The sequence below is a fragment of the Mizuhopecten yessoensis genome, unplaced genomic scaffold (genome assembly GCF_002113885.1).
Source record: "Mizuhopecten yessoensis strain PY_sf001 unplaced genomic scaffold, ASM211388v2 scaffold10839, whole genome shotgun sequence".
Lineage (NCBI taxonomy): Eukaryota > Metazoa > Mollusca > Bivalvia > Pectinida > Pectinidae > Mizuhopecten > Mizuhopecten yessoensis.
In genome coordinates, this window is record NW_018408747.1 from 426,758 (window position 1) to 454,259 (window position 27,502).

Sequence of the window (27,502 nt, forward strand, 5' to 3'; positions counted from 1 at the left end):
TTTGCGCATGACGAGGAAGTGTCTGCTTACTGTACACAAGAAAAAGGCAGTCGACATATAAACAGATCCGTCAAACCCCAAAAATAGACGTGAGTATGTCAACAAAACTTGTTTATTGTTCGATGTGATGTAAAAATACACATACTAGATTATGTTTGACATAAATGATGACAACTGTAATGTGAGAACCGGAACGCTGTTACAGCTGAACCATGAGAAAATGTGGAGCAGTGGTGTGACAGTGCACACACGTGCATCACCTTGAGCAGTTGATAATGAGGGTTTCTTCACCAGTAGCGTGATGGCAACCAGATTCCATGGTGATTTATTAACCACACAGTAGAGCGGTGTGGAGGTAGGACTGGCTTGTTTAGAACTGCCATTAGCTACTGGACGGTCGTTTTTTTGGTACACTCACACACTTGAGTGACTGACTGGACATTGGTTGGCCATTTTCGAATGTCTCAGCAGTGTTGTTCATGAGAAGCTCTGGGATCTACATTTATACGCAGGTATTTAGAGTTTTTGGCTCTCATGGCCCTTTGAGCTTATGCCCAGTAATGGCTAGTATGCAAGGCATGGTGTCTAATGTTTGTTATCCGTCCGATCACAGAGGTTCGTTACAAATGTCTAAAATACACATAATTTTGTATGCTATACTGATATGGGTCACAGCACACATAAGCCTTTGACCCCTATCAGTATAGCAAATGTGTAATTCAGACATTTGCATCGTAGCTATAGGACACAGCCGATCGCCTGGTCGCCAAAGGCGACCAAAACCTTGATTGGGCGACTAGAAATTGTCAAAAGATGGATAGTTACTGGCCCAAAAATAAATCATTGGTTGAGTACATTATTATTCTCAAAATCGTAGTTTACTCCCATTAATTAACCACCCCAACTTCGGAACACCCATTTTCGGAAATCCTGTATTCTGGTGCAGTGCATCAGAATTGACACAGACAGTCCAGTCAACATGGCAGATACAAACAAGTGCTGGGGATTTATGTAAGTTAACTAATGTATTTTTATAAGTTGTAAGTTTTCTTCGCTGTAAGTTACTATTTTATGTTGTTTGGTCTGCCGTATCACCAGTACTCGCCAAGAACCAATTCTCGCCAAAGCATGTGTATTGTGCAATGTCACACAAATTGTCGTGGTTTTTCCATACACAATCAAAAGAAGCTGTATTTTTAAACATATAGGCAAAATTTTAAGACTTAGCTGTCCTGTACGCCGGAGATATCGGGTAATGAACCCTAAGTCGCCCCAAAATCGCCAGCTGATCGTCAGGGGGGTCACGTGATTTTTTTTTATCTAAATATAACAAAGTCGTCTGCAGTTGTAAATTCCTACCAGGTGAATTCACTGACAATGAAGACTATTGGAATGAGGGGAGGGTTTATAGGGTGATGTGTCAGGAGGGTTTGATTGAAGAATAAAGAACATCTATTTATATTGCTTTATTTGCATTTTTTATTGCTCAACACTCAAAAAAAACTTAGTAAAATAATTGGACTATAATATTCATTTTGGGCCTGTGAAATAATTTTTGTGCTCGCCCAAAAAAAAATTGTTTGGGCCAGCCGGTCCGATCTTACTAACGGGTACCTGCAAATTTGTTGCATTTAATTAACTATTTCTATGTTTGGACTAAACTGATGTGTTCAGGGACAGGGTAATATAAAAGTAAAGACAATCAAGGGGTTCGATCAATATTTACTAAAATGCCATTTCCAATGATTGTATGAATGAGAAGCTTGACCCCGCCAAACTTCTTTACGTCAAAAATCACATTTCTAGTGGATGTACAAAAAATTAGTACTGTTAAAAGATGGATAACTTTTTTTTTATTCATTTACCACCTCTATCCACGTAGAATACATGTATATTCCCCTTAGACAGACATGTTCTCTGAACATTTCCTCAAAACACAGACACCATTTCGATGTTCATATACTGCCCTTCTTTGCATATTCACGAGGTTGACCTCAGAAATGTGCTTGTTGTGCTATTTTATTCAAGAAATTACCTGGCAATGAGATGGAGATCGTCATGAAAGGCTGGTGTCAGCTTTATGCCTCCCCCTCCAACCCAAAATCGCAAGGGGACACTGTACATGAATACTGTATAAAAAAATAACCTGCCATGGAAGTTTTTATCTGCAGATACAGTGACCAATACATTCTGTCAGTCTGGAAAATATGCAAAAGTTTGATTGAAGTATGTTTTTTGAGAAAATTTGTATCAAACTAAAGGCACCCAACTTGTTGTTTACTTACAGCCAGCTGCACTTTCATTACCTCAAATACAGATTTTAATAAATAAAGCTACTGCACTTTCATTACCTCCAATACCGATTTTGATAAATAAAGCTACTGTAGTTTCATTACTGATCAAATATGAAATTTGTGGTTTGCCTGTGCTGGTGGACTTGTGACCTGTACGATTGTTGATAAGTGTAGGATGCCTGTATGTTATTGACCTCGATTTGACCCTGACTGGTCAGTCTAAATCAATGAGGTCATGATGACCATTGTCCAAGGCCAGTTAGTATGGCCTAGCTACAGCTGGTGTAAACATGTTTACTGACCTTTCAAAGGCAGGGGTACTTTACAGGTTTACTGTGTATTTAGGGGTGTCACAATACCCATGTATCACCATATATTGCAATACAGAATGAATATATTGCGATACCTATCCCGATATGTTGTCATAGGAAAGATGTGCTCAATTTTATAAGTTGTCAGAATGTTATTAAACTTAATCATTTATAATATGGATCACATAGATTTAAGATTTTTTTCAAACCAACCATTGATTACCAAATTTGAACTATTATAACTATCTGTTAGAATTTGTAGTAATTTACAAAGTTAAAACACCAAGCAGAATGAGATAAAGATGTACGTAAAAATCAGCTTTTAAGAAAATATTGTGATACAGCAATATTTCATCTCTGTATTGTGGTACTATACGATATACCCGTGTATTGCGATATATATACCTGTTTTCTGATATATTGGACAGCCCTACTGTGTATAAGGTAGGTTCATGACTACAGTAATAGTAAATTTTAATGTATATTGACTCCTTTAATTTTATGTAAATTATTTCTCCCAAAGATTTTATAATACATGTAATTGGCATCATTAGATTATACTGGTATTGAAAAGTAAGTATTTTAATGAAAACAAATAAAGATAAAAAATAATCCATTTAAATCTTTTATATGTATGTCACCATTTACAATACTTCTGTGAATATTTGTGAATGAAATTTACAAATCATGATAATGCATGATCATCTGAAATTGTTGATATACTTATTTGTAGAATTTAACTTTAGGGAATGGTGTTTTTTTTGCATCCAGTAGGCTTATTTGCTTGTTCAGAGACAAAAAATAAAAATACACATTTTGTTTTGAGAAGGACAAAATTAGAGACAAGGTTAATTGCAGGCATCCACCCATTTGTCAGAGTGGGGAGGGGGCTTGTTCGCGAATGGAATCTTATTTGCGGTCAAATACGATATCATATTGACATAACTAATAGATATGATTAAATGTAGCCCAAGCCGAGCTCTAATGAAGAACTTTTTTTTGTTTCTATTGAATGTACTCACCTTCACTCAAATAACTTTTGGAGGAATTGAAAGGCCTAGAGTAATGATATTTTGCCAGTTGTGTCCTGGCATGACTGAGAAATTTACAAAAAGAAATGACCTTGAACTGTGTTCATGGTCAAGGGTCAAATTAATAAAAACAAATTTAAGGTTCTTCTTCAGAACCAAAAGGCTTGAAGACATTATCTTTGGCCAGTAGCTAAGCTTACTGAAATAAAGTGCTACAAACTTTGAAAAAGAGATGTCCGTGACTCATTTTCAAGGTTGCAGAAATCTGTTTTGTTAAAATAATCGAATGGCTTTTTTTATTTAAGACTCAAAATGCATTATATATCCAGTAGTTTGCTGTAATTAAGTACTACACAGTTTAAGTAAAAAAAGGGCTACTAATACCAGGTATAAGCATCATCAGGTCCCTTGTGCCTCTTGTTCTAGAATTGGAGCTGGTTGTTCATTCAAACACACGAGATCAGGATGCTTGTCTAATGCATGAAATACTTTTCAGCGACATCATTAGGAATAATTTAGAAAACATTTTACTCCCTAAAAGTGTCTGCAAGTTACTTGATTGTTTTGTATGAATATACAATATGACATACATTAAAAAATCAATTATACAGTAGCAAAGTGGTGAGAATGTCTTCCTTTGTGTTACAGGAGAGTACACAATCCAATAGGAATTTGTCACTAGGCCAATTGTTACAGTATGTAGTTCAGTTGTGTCCCACACAGCTGTGGAACAACAAGGTGTACACAGCAGGATTATAATTACTGGTAGGCCAAAACAAAAATATTTGTGTTTCTGGTTTCCCTATCGACCCTAGATTTTTGTGCCCAAGTTTTTATTGGCATTTAGTGATAAGCACTGTTAAAGTCAGAACTTCTGCTCTATATAAGCATAGTAAAAGTATTTAAAAAAAAAGAAGATTTGCCTACCTACCAACCCTAATTTTTTTCAAGCAGAAACAAAAAACACACATTGTTTGCCTTGCCATTTTTTTTACCAAATAAGTAGCCTAGGTGAAAACATGAGGTAATTTTTAGGCAGAGCTGATTAAAATTGAATTGAGATTTGTCTGGGGATACCCCAAAATTATATGCGCTCGGTGGTGCCATGGGTAGGGTTGAAATATGTGCGCGCAGATTCCTGCAGTTTGTAAGTGGTTCTATGCTGCAATAAGGTTCGTCATATGAATCAAATGATTTCCTGGTAATTATTTAGTCCTGAGATGCCTAAAGCAATGTTAATTAATAAAACAAACGAGCAATAAACAATGTTTTTCAATATCTTACAATAACTGCATTCACAGTCAATGTTTTATTACCTTATAACTTTTCCTATGTAGAGAAGCTGTTATTAGAAAGTTGAAAAAAACATTCAGGAAAATCCCTGTTCATGTATATACCTTTTAGACTAACATGTTGAGTGCAGTTATGAAAATATTGCAGGAATCATTGGTTCTCTCGCTCCTATCTGACCTGAAGTTTTTGTGAGCAGGAATTCAAATGTAACTTTGCTATTTATAAAACCCCTGAAAGCGTAATAACTTATAAAGGTGCTGACGTCGATATTACAATTCAGTCACTTATTTGTACTGTACTAGTACAATGTCAGGTTATAATGACCGTCCATATCTTCAAGTCGGTCAACTATTTGTACTGTACTAGTACAATGTCAGGTTATAATGACAGTCCATATCTTCAAGTCGGTCAACTATTTGTACTGAACTAGTACAATGTCAGGTTATAATGACAGTCCATATCTACAAGTCAGTCAACTATTTGTACTGAACTAGTACAATGTCAGGTTATAATGACAGTCCATATCTACAAGTTTGTCAACTATTTGTACTGTACTAGGACAATGTCAGGTTATAATGACAGTCCATATCTACAAGTTTGTCAACTATTTGTACTGTACTAGGACAATGTCAGGTTATAATGACAGTCCATATCTACAAGTCAGTCAACTATTTGTACTGAACTAGTACAATGTCAGGTTATATATGACCGTCCATAGTTACAAGTCGGTCAACTATTTGTACTGTACTAGTACAATGTCAGGTTATAATAACAGTCCATATATCTACAAGTCTGTCAACTATTTGTACTGTACTAGTACAATGTCAGGCTATAATAACAGTCCATATCTACAAGTCGGTCAACTATTTGTACTGTACTAGTACAATGTCAGGTTATAATAACAGTCCATATCTACAAGTCGGTCAACTATTTGTACTGTACTAGTACAATGTCAGTCTATAATAACAGTCCATATCTACAAGTTGGTCTACTATTTGTACTGTACAATGTGAGGTTATAATAACATTCAATATCTACAAGTCGGTCAATGTGCCCTATAGTGCTAGCACAAACAGTTCAATAACTGGAGTTTTAACTAGGATGTGGGTCATGTGAGGTCACATGGGGTCATTGATGTCTGGGACTTTACCAGTATAATGTTGTATACTACCTCCCTATCAATGGACTGGCCCAGTTTATTTAGGTTAGAATATCCTGATTGGTATATTGAGAAACATTACCTACAATATTTAAAGGGAGCTGTAAACTTGGTTGTATATACACATTGTACTATATTTAGGGGCAAGAAATGTGATACAAGGATTGTACATTGGACTACAGATTTAGAATTCCATGGATTTATTAGAGTAATTTGCGAAACATGCTGTCGCATTAAGGTCTTAACCCATTCACCCCTGAAGTCACATTTGAACCTGACCAAATCAAAGAGTGGGCATGGTCTAGTTTAGATATGTAGGGGTAAATGAGTTAAATGACTAAATTGAGAAAAAGAGGAAAACTGGAATAATTGAGATTCTAAAAATGTTAGTAAATTGTTAATAAAAATAACTTAAATGTGTTGAATATTTTTATTATTTTTTATATATATTCCAATTTATCTTTTAATTCAACATCAGTCATTGATATCGAATTGATAAATCTACAATGCAGAGATTTTTTTCCCATTATTATTTTTCAAAATTTGAGAATTTATACCTTTAAAACAATTGAGTTAAAAAGGGGGCATTCCCTTTTGATTCACTTAGAACTGGAACCATGTAGAAGCTGATCCTTAACTGATTGTTGACAAATCCTGGCTTGGTTGTTGATGTAGGTGGGCTGTGTGAACACTGCAATATCCCAAGCTTGTGTGGCTACACTGGCAAAGATACAATGTTATAACACTGATACACCTCATGTTCTTCATTCTCTAAATGCCAAGCTACAAAAAGAAATTAAATATCGACAGATGTGAATGAAAAACGGAAATAGATCTGAATAGAAATAGATATACCGTATTTACAGTAATAGTATTAAATGTTACTTCTGACATTGTATCCCACAGATACCATATTTACAGTAATAGTGTTTAAAATGTTACACTTCCGACATTGTATCCCACAGATACCATATTTACAGTACTTGTGTTAACTGTTATTTCTGATATTGTATCCCACAGATACCATATTTACAGTACTTGTGTTAACTGTTACTTCTGACATTGTATCCCACAGATACCATATTTACAGTACTAGTGTTAACTGTTATTTCTGACATTGTATCCCACAGATACCATATTTACAGTAATAGTGTTAACTGTTACTTCTGACATTGTATCCCACAGATACCACATTTACAGTAATAGTGTTAACTGTTACTTATGACATTGTATCCCACAGATACCATATTTACAGTACTAGTGTTAACTGTTACTTCTGACATTGTATCCCACAGATACCATATTTACAGTAATAGTGTAAAAAATGTTACTTTTGACATTGTAGTCGATATATACTGTATGTACTATGTTTACTATGATTCAGGATAAAGAACAGGATAGACAGTCTGGGTGTATACAATAATATAGGTATAGGCTAATATAGTTTGTACATGTAGACAATTGATTCAGGTATACCTACGTTGATGTCAATGTACATGTACAGTTACGTTCTTGTAAAAGAAACCAGTGAATGTGTGAAATAATACCTGTACATTACATGCACAGGAGGTAAATCAGTCATATACATATTACATATATATGTGTGCAGTCATTTGAACTTAGGATAATAATTGATTTTTGGAAACATGAAATTGCAACAGGTAGTTGTTCATTCAAAAAGGTATTATCATACTTTCTTTGCCAATATGTTGATGGTTTATTACGAGTTGTTACATAATGTAAGTAGATTACATATTTATAAGGGAGATAATCTTACATATATCACTAATATCTAGCCCAGGTAAGAGATCTAGAGCAGCCCGTGGACCAGAAAGTGGTGTATTGGTGTGTTTAGGTACATTGTCTACGTGTTGAGGATGGACGGGGGTGTTGTAGATATGTGCGCTGTTACCTGTGTGGGTGTGATTGATATGCATGTCTACAATATTAATGTATATATTAGTGCGTGTGTACTAACATACTGATATACGTGCACAGTTGCACACAGTTACATAATTCACAGATGTCTTTCTACTTAACACTTCAAGACATCTGTGATTGAATGGTTAGTCAATAAGTTGAGTTCAGGCATTTTGGAATAAGATAAGGACATTTTTCTTACGTAGATCTTTTTTCATTTAATTGCAAAAATATTTTTTGTAATTTTAATTCAAGTTTTGGGTGTCCGAGTATCACTTTCATATATATCTCTGATAGTATTTTTTTTATTGATACATTATGTCATACAGCAATCAAACACTATTGGTAACACTGAGCTGCCATGCTGTATTCCTGACCAGGAGTCGGTTGTTCCCCTTCATTAATAGAATCTTCCACTGCCCTGAGGGTGTAACAGAGAAATCTCCAACCCGAGGGGTGATGTTTTTTGGTTGTCTAACACGAGGCTCTGCCAAGGGTTATAGACAATCAAAAAAATCCCCCCGAGGGTTGGAGATTTCTCAGTCACACCCTCAAAGTAGGAGATGATTATTTTTCTCCCATCCTATTATTTCAGTCACAGCTCCACTGCAGTAGTCTGCCATGTTTGTAAACAAAAACACATGTGGGGTATGCATATCGTCATTCTCTTTTGATGACGTCCCAATTTCCGATGACGCATTTTAATGACGTCACAATTGAACACGTGCTAATCGGTACAGAACTATCTCCCCCTAGAGGGTGACAAGCTGATCTATCTCAGCTAAAATGGGAGACACGCCTGTGAAGGGTGGTAGAATAAAGAGTCACCTTGTTTCACCTTCAGTGTTGTATTTCAGTGTCCTAGAGGCTGTTTAACTTAGATATGGTAATAGTGCTTACTTTTTAGTCTAAAATAACAAAAATATTGATTGGGAAGATACGTTTTAGAGATATTCTTTTGGGGAATAGTGCCCTAGGCAAGTGAGATATTTTCAGTTGGTCAAGAACATGTGAGAAAATGAAAATAAAATTAATAAATTAGAAAGTGATATTTTGCATAGATACATGTACATATATATACAAGGGTATTTGTATATGGAATCACTGTGAATCAAATATTGGAATATTTTATAGAAGTTTCATATTACTAGATGTGGATTCAATTTTTAGATGTGGATTCAGGATTCAATTCAATTTTTAGATGTGGATTCAATTCAATTTTTAGATGTGGATTCAATTTTTAGATGTGGATTCAGGATTCAATTCAATTTTTAGATGTGGATTCAATTCAATTTTATTGAATGCATCAAAAGTATACAGTGATTGCATTTGTGTGAACTTAAGTACGTCCAGATAAAAAGTCATATATATATTTTGCCATTCTTAAAGATTTGACAATTGTTGGATAATACAAGTCATATTTTGTGAGATTTCATATGAGACAAGATTCCATCATTGTGTTTAATAGACAAGGTATTGGATTACACAGGTATTATTGGGTAATTTTCATAAGAAACAAGATTACTTCATTATGTTGGTTTAGACAGGATGTTGAAATACTCATTGGTCGGATTAAACAGGAGTCATAATACATGTAATTAACTGACTCTTTAATCTTTTTTGCAGATCATGACTTCTGATCATATGTGGAGTGATGTGACGTTTATATAGTCTACTACAGGCCAGTTATCAACCTAACATCAGCTGTCATGGGAGACAACTCTGTTTGACACATTCCAGGAGTACCAATATGTAGGAAACAGTGTAATTATATATATACTTGTACGTATATATAATGTACAAAAACAGTTACGATGTGTATATGATGCCAAATGATAGAAGTAGATTTCTGATCTCACTTGGATATTTATATCAGTTTTGAATCTCAGTATTTCACTACATTGAACTGTTGTCATGGCAAAGGACGAAATGGACTCTGAATTACCGGCGCAGGAAGCTGCTAAAGGATTCTACGCAAGATATGAACCAAAGGAACAGCTAGGAAGGTAGGTTGACTTTTATTATCAAAAGAAAACAATAGAACCTAGGCTGCTTTCGTTTATCGTGATCCAAACGGTTGAACTGGTTTGACCAGAGTTATTTGCTTATGAAATAAGGTCGGACCTAGTAATCTGATGCTGTTTTTAGACAAGCCTTGACAAAGCTTTGCAAAGCCTGCAGAAACATTTGCAGGTCCGCCAGGATTTAAACCAGAAAATGTTACATTTAAAAACAAACGGGTTGTTCTGCGTAAATGAACAGGCCCTTCGTTAGTCTGAACATTGAAAAGATTGTCTTTTGAGTGACATACTTGCAGTTTTTCCAATTTTTATTACAAACCAGTTTCTTTGTACATGTATGAGGTCTTTCACTAAATATGAATAAAAGAAAAACTTGTGTAAAATGAAATTCGTAAAGTGCATTTTGTCAAGGAATAATCAGATCTTGTTATAATGAATTCATACGTAATTTGGCCCGCTGTGAGCTTTGGGACAGAACGGATCAATGCCAAGAAAACATTATGGTTTAAGAGACCCCTATAATGGTCCCCATATCTATGTTGTGCTTTTTTCTTCTCTATACCAGGTTCTTTTTTGCCCACATAATCAGATAGACTGAATCTGACATGTGACCTAGGTTGGCCCTTATTTAGACCTTTAGTATCATTATTACATTCTTAACGGCCCATCAAGATAGAAAGAAATCATAAGGGCCAATTGACCTTTGGTTTAATTTTACACACTTGCCAACCTTTTTAAATTTCCATGGGTGAGATTCTGCATATTCAAAATTAAAAACATAAATAAAATGAGTGTTATGCCCCTAGGCTTAGGGACACATAAACCCTTTAAAAGGACATAATTTGAGTTGTTCTTTTAGATGAAATTATTAAATCGTAGAATAAAGAAATATATGGGTATAAAATTCACTATTGAGAATATAGAAATGTTTGGGTAAATTCATTTTTGGAAATATTAAATTAAAGGGTCCAAAATTCGGAGTCTCCCTCCTAAATAGGGAGAGCTGGCAAGTATGTTTACATTCTGATAAAATGTGTATAACAATTTTAACTGTTCCTTCTATTTAAGTCCTGTTTAGGCTTAAAGTCTACAAAGTAGGATATATTGATAAATTAGAAGCAGCACAATGTGTGGCGACTAAAAGTCTTCTGTCTACCAGAAATGTTTAACTTACGATGACCTACCCAGAAAGGCTATCAAAACTTAATTCGAAGGGGAGTATGTCAGTGTAGTATAGCAACAGGGTTAACTTCAAAATGGTCTTCCCACACCAATCCAGAATGTTCATTTAGATATTTCATTCATTCTTGCACTCAGCAGTTATCATTTAGACGACGTTTCACAGACATTTCTTGATTGATCTTCTCTTTATTTTAATATCAAGATTTTGTGGAAACATACCAAGCAATAAAATGTTATTGATAGGTGAATAACCTTATGCATTTCTTTTTTTGCCAATTGTGTATAACAATCAATGAGTTGATGCGTACATATGTGCCTTATATAAAATATAAAGAGTGAAGTCAGGGCTCTTAATGTTAAGGTGACCCCAACATTTGATGTAGATTATGTATCTGATAATTTTAAAGATATATATAAATTTTAAAACCAATATTATTTTAACCACCAGCAAAAAATTCTTACAAGTATCACAACTAATAACTTGATAATATGAATTTAAATTTCAACATTTAAATTGTGAGAAGTCATCATATTGAAGTTAAAGCTACTTTTTACTGTAGGTTACATGTTATATATGTAGGTATCTAAGGCCAAATAAATCAATCTTGTGTTTCCCCTTACCCTACATATACATATACCCCTAGATTATGGTGCTGACCATAAAGTATTTATTGGCATTTATTGATATGCACTGTTAAAGTCAAACTCCTGCTCTATATAAACATAGTAAAAATATTTCCCAAAATGAAAAAGAAAGTGTCTACCTACTCTCTCGAAGATTGTCTGAGGATGAAAACACGGGGTCTTCCCTCCACTCATGTAAAAACCCTACACAAACGACAGATAATTAATATCCATTTGCCGTCTAGCCCTAGGCACCACGAGCAGTCGGCGTTTAAAATTGTAGAAAAATATACATGATACATACAAAATACAGATGTACTATATACCCGGTATATATAAAAGCACAATTGACAAAGATGTGTCACCACAAACATTCGTTTACGAAACTCGCTATCTGTTATCCAAAAACATCCTTTCCCATCTAAACCAAAAACCCTGCTGCCCAGGAAAACCTTGGAGCTGCCCCCGGAAACCTGTGTCCTATTGCCGACTTGCAATAATAATAGAACTACTACAGCCCAATGCAGGATGGTCAAGGGGTAACGCTGGACCTGCGTTAAATTTCACATGTATTTATCAATTATGTCTGTCAATACAGAAACTACAAACAAATCTAACGAAACCTTTAAAATCTTATCTCCATTTTTCGAGAAAAATTAAAATAAAATGAATTCACCATTACTGTGAACCCCAATACCACCGAATTAAAAATGCAAAGCACTGCCTAGCTGCTCTTCGCATATATATCTACGTCCTTGAACTCCAGCCCTACCTAAACACCCCTACATACGGGTGTGCATCCTTGAACTCCAGCCCTACCTAAACACCCCTACATATGGGTGTGTGTCCTTGAACCCCAGCCCTACCTAAACACCCCAACATACGGGTGTGCATACTTGAACTCCAGCCCTACCTAAACACCCCTACATACGGGTGTGCATCCTTGAACTCCAGCCCTACCTAAACACCCCTACATACGGGTGTGCGTCCTTGAACTCCAGCCCATTTGAACACCCCTACAAACGGGTGTGCGTCCACAAGTGAATACACATAAAATACCCATTACTTTAATAGTAGAACCTATATTTGAACAAAAGCAAAAATTTAACCTGAACTGCTCGGTGTCTGACTAGAGAATGCCTATACCCAGAACATACTGCGTGACCACGCGATAACGCCCGTGTGCCACGTTCTTACCTCTTGTCCGCGAATGCAAACAATTCCTGCTATTACTACCGAAAAGCGGGAATATTTGATAATTTTCATTTTGGCCAAAATAGTGTGCTACATATAAACCCCAAAACCACATGGAGAATAAAACGTGAGTCTGCCTTCAGTAGGGTACTAGGTCCTATTATTATCACACAAGCTAGCCTCACTGCAGATCTAGAGTAGATAAATCCTACCATTGCTTGTTCAGATTTTGATATCTGACTAAAATAATCAACAAAGTAAGCTAATTTTTGGTCAATATATGTAGTAGAAAATGGATGTATAAGTAAGTATTTAACTGTACCTGTATCTGACTTTCCTCCACCATTAAAACCATTGGCACGTTGTACTCTAATGACTTAAGCTGTTAATGTGTCTTCAAACACAAACAAACCAAACCAATCTGTAAGTTGATTATTTTCCATGTAGATTTAACTAGGGTTCCTTAAGTTGAGGTGCGCCCAACATTCGATGTAGATGATGTATTTGATAAGTTTAATAAGTTAATATAAATTTGAAAACAAATATATAACCATGCACCAGCATAAATGGATTACAAGTGTCAAAACTAGTTTTGTAAATATGAATTTAGATTTCAATATTGAAATTGTGAGAAATCAGCATATTGAAACAGTTTAAAAGCTACTTTTTATTAGCTCACCTGGTCCGAAAGGACCATAGTGAGCTTTACCGTGGCGCAGCGTCCGTCATCAACTTTTTCTTTAAAACCTTTCCCCTGCTTAACGCAAGAGAAGATTTCAACCAAATTTTATCTGAAGCATCAGTAGGAAAGGGCAATCATTTCTCAAATGAATGAGGTTGGTTCGACCCCTGAGGCCAGGGGGGCGGGGCCCTGAAGGGGAACTTAGCTAAATTTGCTTAAAAACGCATCTCCTGCTTAACGCAAGAGAAGATTTCAACCAAATTTTATCTGAAGCATCAGTAGGAAAGGGTAATCATTTCTTAAATAAATGAGGTAGGTTGACCCCTGTGGCCAGGGGGGCGGGGCCCTGAAGCGGAGTTTAGCTAAATTTGCTTTAAAGCGCATCTCCTCCTAAATGCCAGAGAGGATTTCAACCAAATTTAGTCTGAAGTATCACTAGGGGAGGGCAATCATTTGTTAAATATATGAGGTTGGTTCGACCCCTGAGGCCAGGGGGGCGGGGCCCTGAAGGGGAACGTAGCTAAATTTGCTTTAAAACGCATATCCTGCTAAACGCCAGAGAAGATTTCAACCAAATTTAGTCCGAAGCATCAGTAGGGAAGGGCAATCATTTCTTAAATAAATGAGGGTTGATTCGACCCCTGAGGCCAGGGGGACGGGGCCCTGAAGGGGAACTTAGCTAAATTTGCTTAAAAACGTATCTCCTCATAAACGCCAGAGAAGATTTCAACCAAATTTGCTCTGAAACTTCATTGGGGGAGGGCAATCATTTTCTAAATAAATGAGGCTGGTTCGACCCCTAAAAGGAAAATTATTTAATATTTTGATTTTATTAAGACGCTAATACCCCCTAATTGCCTGAGTGGATTGTACAAAATTTGGTCAAAAACATTATTGAGGAAGAACAAACATTTCTTAATTGAATGGGGTTGATTTTACCCCTGCGGTAGTAAGAAATGGTACCGCTAGATTATCATATTCTATGGTGTAGTTTGTTAAAAATTGGTTTCTAGGTTTATAAAATTAAAGCTTATAGTTGAATAAAAATTAAAGTATTGTATAATTACACCCTGTAATATGGTATATTACTTATTTCAAAATCTGTTAACATGGCAACTCAATGATCGAGGCCCCTGATTAGTTGAAAGTCAGATATTGTGGTCCCAGTTGGGTTTTATTAGAACATAGATCTGGTGTGGTTTTGAGGAAATTTCATATAAAGATGTACTAATGCATTCAGTTGTAATGACCTATATATAAAACCAGGTGAGCGATACAGGTCCAATGGACCTCTTGTTATAGTTTACATATATATACTTTATGCTGGTATGTAAATAGTGTGCTATATATAAACCCCAGAACCACATGAAGAAAAACGTGAGTCTGCCTGCAGTAGGTCACTAGGTTCTATTTTTATCATACAAGCCATGCCTCACTTTAGACCTGTACTGGATAAAATCCTCCTGTTGTTTGTTAAGATTTTGATATCCGACTACAATAATTATGAACAAGAAAAGCTTTTTTGTCAATTAATTATAATAAAAATAAATATGTAGGCAGTATTTAACTGTATTCGTAACCTTCGTCTCTATAACCTGATCAGGTCACAGTGTCTTGCCGTCTCCCAACAAAAGGTCACCATGGATTCATAACCTGATCAGGTCACAGTGTCTTGCCGGGGGTTGTGTGGGGTAAAGAGGAGCCCCTAGTCATCATTCTGTCTAGAAGGGGTTTAAATATATTATACAGTATACATATTTAACACATTGTTGATCAGGTATTATATATTTTCACTCTGGTGTTAATCAGGGACATTTTCACTGTCAGGGTTAAGTCAGTGCTTTATATGGGTTTCATCTAGGTCATGTACCGTGTGTGTAACGTTACCTCACATTGTGACCTGAGGCGCCTTCTGAAGTTAGTTACCATATTTACATCATACATGTAGATAACATACTTGAATTAGAAGTATGTGTCAGCTTGTGGATAGATCACTGGACTGTATATATATAGCCCGGCTTATCACACATACAACTAGCCTCTACCTGGAGACCTGATCACCTGGCATCACTGGTGCTGCTCCGGTACATCAGCACAAACTCCAGTACATCATCACCAAACTGTTGTTGGTTGAGTTGTGGTCCTGATGAATCAATAATATGTTTAGAAAAAAAGTGTGTCTCCCTAGCAAACAGCCGGCTGTGGAATAGTGTGAATGCTGTAGTAAGCTATAGGTTAGTGTTAATTCGAGAGTTGTGGACTGTAACCATTACCAGGTGGAGCTATTTATATACAACAGGATTCGGATCATTTCTTCTGTACAACCCGGATTCTTTGAGAATGGATTTCTCACCATGGACTTAGATTGTAAATCTGTACTTTTGTGAGTTGGTGAATGGTTTAAAATCTCATGTTAAACCTATAATCTATATATATGACTGATCCTCAGAGTTAGAAGTTGGTTGGTATTGTGTTTAGGAGGTTAAGGGTGCCTTATAGTTATTATCGGTGATGGGAAGGTTCAATGAAAATCCTCTGTCATTAACCTCAGATAGTGACAATATCAGTCTGAGAGGTAGGTACGGGAATGTTGATCTAAAATTAACGGCTGACAAGTGTTGTCACTGTGGTACCATTCACAACAAGTACAGTCGCAGAACGAAAAGTGAAAAACATAAACACAGGCAAACGCAGGACAGATTCAGACAAGCGGGTGGAAGAGACATTAACGAAAATGTGGAGAGTGTGAACAATAAAGATGGGAGGGACGTGAAATGTCGGGACCCGACTCGGACAGAATGTGTGTCTAATAGAAGTGGTCAATATTTAGCTAGTCAGGATCAGTCCTCTGGTGGTCAGTTAGTCTTTGAATCTTGTAATGACCACAACAAACTTACACCAAACCTGTGTGATGTACCTTTTGATAAGTCCACGGAGGAAAAGTATATTGAGGTGTTTGAATCAAATCGGGGGACGTCCAAATTCGCTCTGGATGGTATTTGTGGAGTGTAAGTATACTGCATAGGTACATTAATTATTGTACTTAGTAAAACAGATAGTATGTATGGTATAATGGTATTAAAGACAAATTCCTAACGTCCATGAGTTGTTTCTGTGCAAGAATGAAATACATTTCTATGTTTTTTTTTCCTAATTAAGCTAAATAGAAAAACTTTCACTTTTGAAAACACAAAATATATAGATCTGTTTCAGAGTAATAGATGAAAATTCTTGTTTTCCACAGACAGATTTTGATCATGAAATTGCTCAAATTTAATGGCCAATACTTTGTTCATTTAGATAGTATATCCATATCATAACAGAAAGTACTTCATAGATAGTTACACAGAAAGTAATTCAAAAGAGAGAGACGGGAGTAAATACACTTTCTAAAGTGTATATTTATGAATGCAGACATTTAAGGTCTCTTTAAAAGTAAGAAATTTTCATGTATAATTACATATCATTCAGTTTAAAGTTAGGTATAATATTATCATCCAGAAAAATTTCTTAACAATTTTTACTAAAAGCTTATATTATTGAGGTAATAAAGTATTGGGTTTAGATGCACTGATTTTATACCAGAACATGGATAGCCTGTAAGGTAAATGAAAAACCTAACCCTGATACCTGTTTACAGACAGTGGTTCGTAGGATAGGCTTATTTGTTTGTAAACATGCATTGTTGTTTGTATAAAATCGTTACATCAGCCGAGATCGATGACGTCAAACTCTACAAATCGCGTCAAATGGTACAGTGTATGTGCTTGGTACAGTACTGGAAATTATAAATAGATTCATGATCGGTGTACCTGAGCTATGGGACGTACTTTTCAAAAGTCTGAAATCAGATCTATTAATCTCCTATTGGCAACAATATACACCTTTCATATACAAATATAGAGTCTTTTGTCATATAGCCTAACTCTCATAGATAAAAAATAAAATTAATTGAAAACATTATTTGAACTTATTGACCTTGTGTATCACTAACTGACCCATGGTTATACACTGATTTACTGGTTTGTAATGTTGACAGTATTCATTATCATTATACATGTACTGTACGTCAGACTTCAACTGGTATATGATCTGTGAGGAAATGTAGGTCAAGAATTTAGTTTGGGGTGAATGACAATGTCAGGTATATATGGTTGTATGGGACCAGTATGTAGGACATCAACATGAATTCTGTTATATATACATGTATGTATATACATAGTTAGTCATTGTATACTATCACATATATAAAGTTAAGATAATATTATTATATGAACCATCAATTTAGCTTTGATTATGTAAATTTAACCCTATATATATATATAAGTACTGATGATATGAAAGTACATGTTTGTAGGTCGATTATTGTCAAGTCAGCACAATGACTATACAGCAGAAATCTTGACTTGTATCAGATACAATACACATGGTGTTGGTGATGACCCAGATACATAATGTATGTGTATGCGAGGGTGTGAGTATATGCCTGAATCTGATTGGTCAATTTATCTTGGTCAGAAATGGGAGTGTCAAATCGACAACTGTGACCCAGATGTTTTGTTGTTATATTAAGTCGGTCAAATACAAAAGGGGGCTTACTCTAATATTGTTACCTGTTACTGAAAGTGCTAAGATGCTTGCCTCCCTTCTTAATAAAAGCATGCATAGAATATCAATATGTTGGATGTATATGGTATTAAAAGTTATAGATAGAAAGAAATGTACAAGTTAAATTTTATAGATAGATATAATGGGTAAGATGTATTAACTATAAAACGTACCTAAATCATCATCAATTATCGTGTAAAACAGGAAATGTTTTGTTGAATAATTGCTTCAGTTAGAGAACACATTTTCTATTTGATTGATTCAATTTAGTTCATTAAAAACTTGTTTGTACTGATTAAAATTACATTCATGAAGTGAAATTGAGTTTTCTGAAAAGATGGGCCCATTTAAAAAAGAAATGTCTCCTGTGTATGTTTTTAGGGGTGTGAGCAGTGTGGTGCGTCGCTGCGTGGAAAAGGAGACGGGGAAAGAGTATGCAGTGAAGATCATCGACATCAGCGAGGAGAAACAACAACAGTATCAGGCCGAACAGACTAAACAAGACACCATCAGGGAGATCAACATTCTCAAGATGTGTTCTGGGCACAAACATATCAGTAAGCTTGCTTTGTTGTCGCCGATTCATCTCCACCAAGGGGTGATTTAGGCCAATCAAAAAATATTTGTTGTTTCCGGTAACCCTACCTACCCTAATTTTTGTGCCTACCCTTAATTAACTTTTTAAGGCAATTATCACAGAAGCATTGTTAAAGTCAAGATCACTCTCCTATATAAACCACAGTCAAGATCACTCTCCTATATAAACCACCGTCAAGATCACTCTCCTATATAAACCACATAAAATTATTTTTAAAATAAAACTTGTTATCTACCTACCAGAACCCTAATTTGTGCAACATGTTACAGGAAACACCTATTTTTTGGTCTGGCCTAAGCTATTAAAAAGATTATTTCAGAGGATTTCTCTTACCAAAACCAACATTTGATGACATTATTTCACTCGTCATTAATATGACGTCAAAATTTAACCACCTATGACGTCATAATTGAAAAGTCCTTTTAAAGTTGTTAGTTTCATGAGAAATGGTCACTTGACAATACAAGAAATATAAAAGATATATAGAGGTTTGAGCAGTGATTATATTTGATACAATATACATATTTATACAAAGTATACTATGGAACTTTGTATTGCTCCCATTATACACTTGCTTAAAGCGTGATATTATTCATCTTTGCTAGCCAAGGGTTACCATCGATCTTCCTACTCTCCACACCTGTGGGTAGATCGTACCGGATCGTAACCCTTGGCTAGCGAAGATGGAAAAACGCACTAAGTTGACATTTTGGAACTATAAATAAAAAATGAAAAATGACAGGTATTCATCTTGAACTTAGTAATGCATATCTGCTTTAATGACAATGGATTTTAGTATACTTTATAAGGAGGCACGGTAGTCTTTTGGTAATACGCCGGGCTCGTGACAAAAGGGTTGCGGGTTCGAGTCCCGTCATGACACTGTGTTGTATCCTTGAACAAGATACTTTACTCCGCTTGTTCCAGTCTACTCGGCTGTAAATGATTAAGTGGTTGGGCAGTGCTAGAATTGTTGAATGCTAGCTGTGAGCACCGAAATGGCAGCACCAGCTGTATATTCCCCAGGGAGTTGAGAAAGATATTGGCTGGTTGCAAAGGCCCCATTACCAAGGATAATAATTTGTGAACCGCTTTGAGACGACCTACGAACTAGGTTGTGATAAAGCGGTTTGTAAGAACCTCAAATTATTATTATAATTATTATTAATTTTCACTGAATCTGTTTTATCACATGATATACTGTGTACGTAATTATCCAGTGAATATACCCATGTCATATTTTTTTGCATATTAACCCATGTCATATGACCTATCAGCCATGTGATTGGTTGTAAGTTTCAATTGTTTCGATTGTGACGTGGCGTCTAGGACAAGTGAATGACGTCACAGACTTGTGCACTAGTAAAAATGTATTTTTACATTTCAACGTTGCATGAAAATTGTCGTTTTACATGAATAAATGCCACAAATCTTGATTATGTGATAAAAAGGATATCTTACACTCACTTTCATTTCATATGAAATTTATGAAACTCCAGAGGCTCGCTGAATTGAAAAGTTCTAAGACTCGTTTCATTAATCTCATATGAAATGGAAACTCATGTAAGATCCTATATGTATTCTTGACTTTTCTTATTGTATTAGACCAGAAATAACAGGAAATATTTTTTATGAAACTGTTAATTATATTTTAATGGCAGAAATTGTAACTTGTAAATAAATTTCAAGGAGCAGTGGTTATGGTATATATAATGGTGACAGACAGACTGGTAGGTAACTGATCATGAGTCATTCACGTGCCACCTACGCTCTCAACTTTCTTTACGCCCATACAAAACCAAACATTTCTGCATACCTGTCCGATGATAACTTATGTACATATATATGCCAAGTCGTGAGGTAACCCAGTGCAAACAAGTTATCACATGATTGTACATGATGTTTATATTGATTTTTTTTATTTCTTTTTCATTTCAGTTGAACTTCATGACTCATTTGAAACCAATACTTTCATCTTTCTAGTTTTTGAATTGTAAGTATAAGATGTCATATAAAAGCCAGCTCAAATTGTATTTTCTTGCTTGATGTTTTATAGCCTGCCCAATATAAGTAATATCACTTCAGACATGTCTAATGTCTTTCCTTAGTTTAATTACGAAATTTTGACTCAAGAAACATAACTCTTCCCATATGACACATCCCAGATTAATTACTTAATATTAAATTATACCTAGTAATTAAGGAATCATGATAGATTCATTCATATTCATGTCAATTAAACCATCATTCTGACATTTAAATAGAATTACTGACAGTCTAATTTTACCAATGTTTTATATAAAATTACCAAATTTGGTTTGCTTTGGCATGATAGAACTATACATACCTGTTAAATGTCACTCAATAGGCATGAAAATGTTAGGCACTTACTATATATTCTTTTCACATTATGCTGTCAATTAAAACAAGATATTCATATCAATTATATGCAACAAATTATTTTATCAAAATTAAATTCTACTTAAAGTGAAGTAATATTCAACAATTCTGCAAAAAAAACCCTAATTAATAAAGAAAACTTGAAAAAGCAAGTATCTATTAAGTTTTGCTTATAATTAATATATATGTCTGTCTTACATGTATATAAAATGCCCTAAATAAACTGTGAAAATACGATTCCATAGACCTATTGACAGTGATTTGACAGACAGATATACATTATGTGCTTGATACACTAGCTTTATCGTAACATAGAGGCAGAACTTGATGGAGTGGAATCGAAGTACGGAGTAAATCTGTCTGCTGAGAAAATAAAATTTGATGTAGTTACTACAGGGAAATTAGGGACACAAAGAGAATGTGATATATACATACTGACAGATTTACTCTGCCTCCAAGGCCAGACTTATAAGTCCTTCAGCCTTTTATATAGCACTTTCCCCATTCATACGTATACTGACCAATGGTCTTTAATGTCCTGCAGATCTCATCTAGAGGTGGTGTTAAATCACTGATGTATTACATAACGAGCCTGCAGGTGTTTCACACATAATAATTACACCCTATACATCAGTACATACACTAACACATAATTACGTTCTCATCTCCTCTTGACCATATGTCAGATCAAGGCTGTATATATTCAGGGCAAGGTCTTCTGGAGGTCAATCAGATTAAACGTCTATGCTGTTTAGAAGACATGGAGATCTATATACCCAAACCTTTAACCAGTAGACCATAAAAGACCAGTTCTAGACAATATATCAGGAAATTACGACTAAGCCTGTCTGCAGTTGGATTTAAGAAGTGTTACAACATGTGAAATGACAGTTGAGCAGAAATTTATAAAGCATACAAAGACTTAAATGTACAATAGATCAGGGTTTCCTCTTGAAACAGAATAGGAAGGAAATAAGATTCCTTTCGAAAAGAATGCATTTTAAGTGAGAAACGTATTCATTACTTTCAAAAAATCGTTTTTTTGAAAAATTGAATTGCAAAGAAAATACCTGTGTTTAAAATGACGGTGTTGTATGAATGTACACTTAGTGAAGGGAAAGTGGCTGCCGCAGGGACAAAACAGACATATGTTAGATCGGAACTAAACAAAGTGTTCAAATTATGTGGAGAGTACATGTACAAGGCAAGGGAATGTGACAAATCTACAAGTGACAGAAGGTAAATTAGGGTTAAAAAATTACTGTGATGTCTATCTAAATTATATCATTAAAAGATATTTCCATGTGCAGGGATTTCTTTTGGAATAAGGATGGAATACATAAATGGATTTATGATAGATTAATGTGTATGCATGTATATAATGTTTATATTTCTGTTTCAGATGTAAACAGGGTGAATTATTCGACTACCTCACACAAGTTGTCACAATGTCGGAAAAGAGGACAAGGTAAGTCTATGTCTGCGGAACAATTCCCATATATGAGGGGTATAGGGTTATGTGTCAAAGTTTTAATTGTCAGAGAGGAGAACAAGATCTGTCTAGAGAACTTCTCCAATAAAACAGTAGCATCATCTATAGAGTAGGGTAGTGTCACCAAATTAGAATGAAAAAAGTTAACAAAAACAGCAAATGAATATATATGCAAATGTCATTGGCTCTATATATGTGGGGATATATTATGCTCATTAAGACAGCTTATTTTGTAAATGTACAAATTATTTTTTCCTTTTTTTTTAAGATTTAAAAATAGTTTATGGGTATGAAGAGTTAACCCTTTCACCACTATGGACCACAATGGACTCATCCAGATAAATGGATGGTAGAGTCCACTCAAGTTTCCAAGGGGTGAAAGGGTTAACATGTTGTGATCTTACCACTGAAGTGAAATATTTACCGGATGTTGAGGATTTGATCACCTCTGAGTAATCTTTCTGTTTCATGTGTTATTCTTGGCTGTTGTTGGGAAATCAAGGACTTTTTTGGCGTTTCTCATGTTTTCGTCGTTTATTTTCAGAATCGTGATGCGACAATTATTAGAAGCAGTAGATTTTGTACATAAGAAAGATATAGTACATCGAGATTTGAAAGTAAGTACTGCATGGGAACATTTACATGTAATTTTTCCATAGAATATAATAGATAAGCTTACAGAAAGTTATAATATTTTATTTTTATCTTCAAAATCTTTTAGAACCTAAGAAATAGGAGATGCTTTTGATTACTGAGTCATATGTACATATATATCTATAAAATGAAGGGTTACATATCTAATACACTGACAAGCCAGGAATTTCTCTCACTAGTGTTTTAAATTTGATATCAGGAAGTGCAAACCAAAAGTGACATCTGTGATATTGATTTATTCATAAGAAGTGACAGCTGGGCGTCACCAGACATGTTAATTTGAGTCTGTCCGCTGAATGAGTTGGTCTGTCAGGTGGAGAGGAAAGTGAATCAGAGTTTTGTCATACATGTAGTGGTAATGTGATGTCAGACTGTACCAGGTGTCTCTTTGTCCCTGCCCCCTCCCCCCAATTACACTCTGATTTAAAGTTGTTATGTTGACAAACAGATGGTTCATTACAGCATTTCTGTAGCATACACCTGGATCAAATGTCAGAAAAATAATGACTAAAAAAGAGGTCTCATCAAATTTCTTTTAAGTTCCTACATGTGAATTTGCAGGAATTTTGCAGTTTTTCAAGATCATTGTAATCCTTATAACCCAAAATGATTATTAAAACATTTTAGATTGAATTTGTTTGAAAACACTTGTGAAGCAATTTATTATAAAAGATTTTTTCTTCCATTTCAGCCTGAAAATATATTACTAGATGATAATATGAACTTGAAGTTATCCGACTTTGGTTTTGCTACAGTTTTAAGTCCTAAGGAAGAATTAACTGGTAAGAACCGTCTCCTATACCATGTAATATTGTGATCAAAGGGAAGTAACTCAGTTATTAAAACGATCATAGGAAAACTATAATAAGAAATGTGCCTGATTTCAATTCAAGTCAGTTAACAGGTCCGCAGGTTGCCAAGCAAGGGTTGTAAATGCATGTTATTATGTATTCTGCATTATATATTTAAGTATGAGATTATTCAGTATTGTATAGTTATCCAAGAACCATACATCTTTATATAACTTAGCTTGTGTAAAGATCTAAAACATGAGAGAATGTTTTCATCTACATTGTCCTGTTTACATAAGTGAAGCCTGATGGACTTGTAAATATTGAGTTACCTTTTCATCCCTAAAGTAACATTGGAACCTTTCTATATCAAAGACAGGGCAAGTCCAGTTTAAAATCATAGGGGGAATGAGTTAACACATTGAAAGCATATATATATATAGTATTTAGTGGTTTCAGTGTTAGGTTTAGATAGATTTGTTCATTTTTGTACTTTACTTGCCAGAACTGTGTGGAACTCCAGGCTACCTGGCCCCTGAGGTACTGGCTGTCTCTATGTATGATGATGTGCCAGGGTACGGCCAGCCGGTGGACATGTGGGCCATTGGCGTTATCATGTACACCCTCCTGTGTGGAGCCCCACCGTTTTGGCACCGTAAACAGATGCAGATGCTGAGGATGATTATGCAGGCTAATTACCAGTTTGGTAGTCCAGAGTGGGATGACATTAGTCAGGGCCCTAAAGATCTGGTAAGTACAAATAGAGTCCCCGCTGATTTAAAACCTCCTTTTTTTCAGGTATTCACTGTTTTGAATTTTAGAAATTATCTGTTGATGTGTATATCTGAAAATGTTTATATTGTTAAAAACATCTGAAAGTTGCCCACTAAAAAGAAACAATAATATCTTATACACATGTAACACAAAATGGTTATTGGTAATTTTCAACTCTCATGAATCTCCAAAAATTTGATTCTGATTATGTAGAGCACTTTAATTTAGGAGTTGTTGTTAAGAGAAATAATTCTGAAAATCCTTCAAGACCACAAACAGTTAAAGTTAAAATTTCATTTGAATAAAGAAACAAATAAGAAAGGTTTCATATGATATATTGTTAACAATATATAATGCTCTTTGCAAATAAGGAAAATGGTCTGGATTATTAATGGAACTAATTTAATGAAACGTATCTGAGTTTAGAGAAATATGTATGTCTCACTGAATGTTTTATACTTTAAGATTGCCTCCTTGCTAGTCCTAGACCCAGCCAAGCGATTGACGTCGTCCGAGGCTCTGCAGCATCCTTACTTCAAACGTGAGGTAAGTACATCAACCACCTCAGGGCATCAGTCGACATCGCAAACATTGAACAGCGGTATTAGTCAAATATAGGGTAAAATCGTGAAATTTCAGATATACATGTGGAAAGATATCAAATTATTAAGAGTACCGGTAAATAACATTTTATAAAAAAAAAAAAAAAAAAAAATTATGCATACTTTATACTGTTAAAATTAGAATGATGTTTATATTGTTAATAATGATGCATGATTTATGAAATAGTCCATTCAAATGATTTGTGATTGATTTGAGTCATGAAAAGTCACAGATAAATGTGATTTACATTCATGCTATAAAACTAGGTGCCAATTTTACCAGAACATTTGATATTGATCAGAATGAGAACATTTATTGATAATAATTTTGCTTCTTTATTGCAGGTGAAACCTGTGGTAAAATTCCAAGCCAAGAAAAAGTTCAGGGTAAGTATTATGTGACCTGTTTCTTTAATTGTTTATTCAATTCTTCAGTAGATACAAATGTGCAAGATTGCAATAAATCTACCAAAACTATTCATTATTTATATAAACATGTAACTCTGTTGGGCTAGCTACAGAAATGTACTTAGTCTATGTTTCAGCAATATATAAAGGATATATGATAGTTTCCCCTTGAATACCATATATATTTCACTTGTACGGTAGAATATACCATTATTCTCACTCCTGCTCCGCACTTGGGAAAAATATTCGGCCAATCTTGTGGCTATCTGTTTTTACGTGTATTACATTTTAAAGTGAAATGAAAACATATTACAGTGAAATATTATTGCATTCACAAAGTAGGGGATTTGTACAAGAGCAGTCTTCAGTGTCGTATCTAAATGAAATCAAGCTGCGGCTTTCAATGCAGTAAATGGAAAATATCACTTTGATTGGTCAATCATCACATGTGAAATATAACATTCTATACCTCTTCACTGCAATGATGGAAGTTTTGGCCAAATTGATAACTTGTGATATTTCACTGGAATAACTGTAATAAATATACTTACCTGGTAATGTAATTATGTAATGTTGATTTGGTTTTAGATTTTTGTGCAAGCTTACTCTAATTTCATCAAATCATTAATTTGTCAATAGATAATAATGCAAGGTATTTGCTATCTCACAACAGTAAGGTTAATATGAAATGTATCTGATTCTATGTTTTAGGCAGCTGTGATCTGTGTTAACTTCTTCTTCCGCATGAGATTTTTCAAGAACAACCCTCCACCTATATCCGGCGAAGTGATGAATAACAATCCATATAGTGTCAAAAATGTCCGCAAACTCATCGACGGATGTGCATTCAAAATGTACGGACACTGGGTAAAGAAAGTGGACAATCAGAATAGAGCTGCTCTGTTTGAACATGCCCCGCGTAACGACTGGAAAGAACACCACGATTCTTGATTATTCTGATTATAGCTGCAAAATACTGCTGCTCCTTTGGCATTTATGTACCCACTTTGATTGGACGTAGACATGACAGAAAAACAGTGCTTCTTATTGGATAGATGTATGTGGAGAATGACACTACAATTATTGTTGCCAAATAACAATTATTGTTGCCAGATAAAATAAATGGAAAGTGAAAGTAGACTCCTCAAACTAAATGTGGTTATCACCCTGCTTTTTCTACACATCAAACCAAATGTGATATATTTGTATGTTTTCCCCTCATTTTGATATTCGGGAACTAAACCAGTCCCATTGATTGTGGTACATGTCCACTCTTGCATGTTTTAACTTGCATCTTTTAAAATCATTTTACATTATTTTTATCAGGTTTCAATTGTGATGCTTGACGAAAGTGACTTTAAGGCTTGGACATGAAATATGTTCATTTATATTTCATCATGTATAAATGATTTATTTATTTATGACTTTCTGTTTTTTTTATGTTTATTCATTTTATGAAATTAA

General features: G+C 34.9%; 1 protein-coding gene across 3 annotated transcripts; it reads left to right on the forward strand.

Moving 5' to 3' along the window:
* LOC110462867 (phosphorylase b kinase gamma catalytic chain, skeletal muscle/heart isoform-like) lies at positions 1 to 27,462 on the forward strand. Of its 3 annotated transcripts, none has more exons than XM_021517095.1 (11): positions 1 to 89; positions 9,635 to 10,014; positions 18,701 to 18,876; positions 20,856 to 20,910; positions 22,720 to 22,785; positions 23,354 to 23,426; positions 24,155 to 24,245; positions 24,760 to 25,004; positions 25,494 to 25,574; positions 25,976 to 26,017; positions 26,750 to 27,462. In XM_021517095.1, exons 2-11 carry the CDS (start codon positions 9,923 to 9,925, stop codon positions 26,987 to 26,989), a joined length of 1,161 nt encoding a protein of 386 aa, XP_021372770.1. In that variant the 5' UTR covers positions 1 to 89; positions 9,635 to 9,922; the 3' UTR covers positions 26,990 to 27,462. The 3 variants fall into 3 exon arrangements, with proteins under 3 accessions (XP_021372770.1, XP_021372771.1, XP_021372769.1); XM_021517096.1 differs by lacking the exon at positions 1 to 89 and adding an exon at positions 113 to 512; XM_021517094.1 differs by lacking the exons at positions 1 to 89; positions 9,635 to 10,014 and adding an exon at positions 15,660 to 16,719.
* Positions 27,463 to 27,502: the final 40 nt, after the last annotated feature.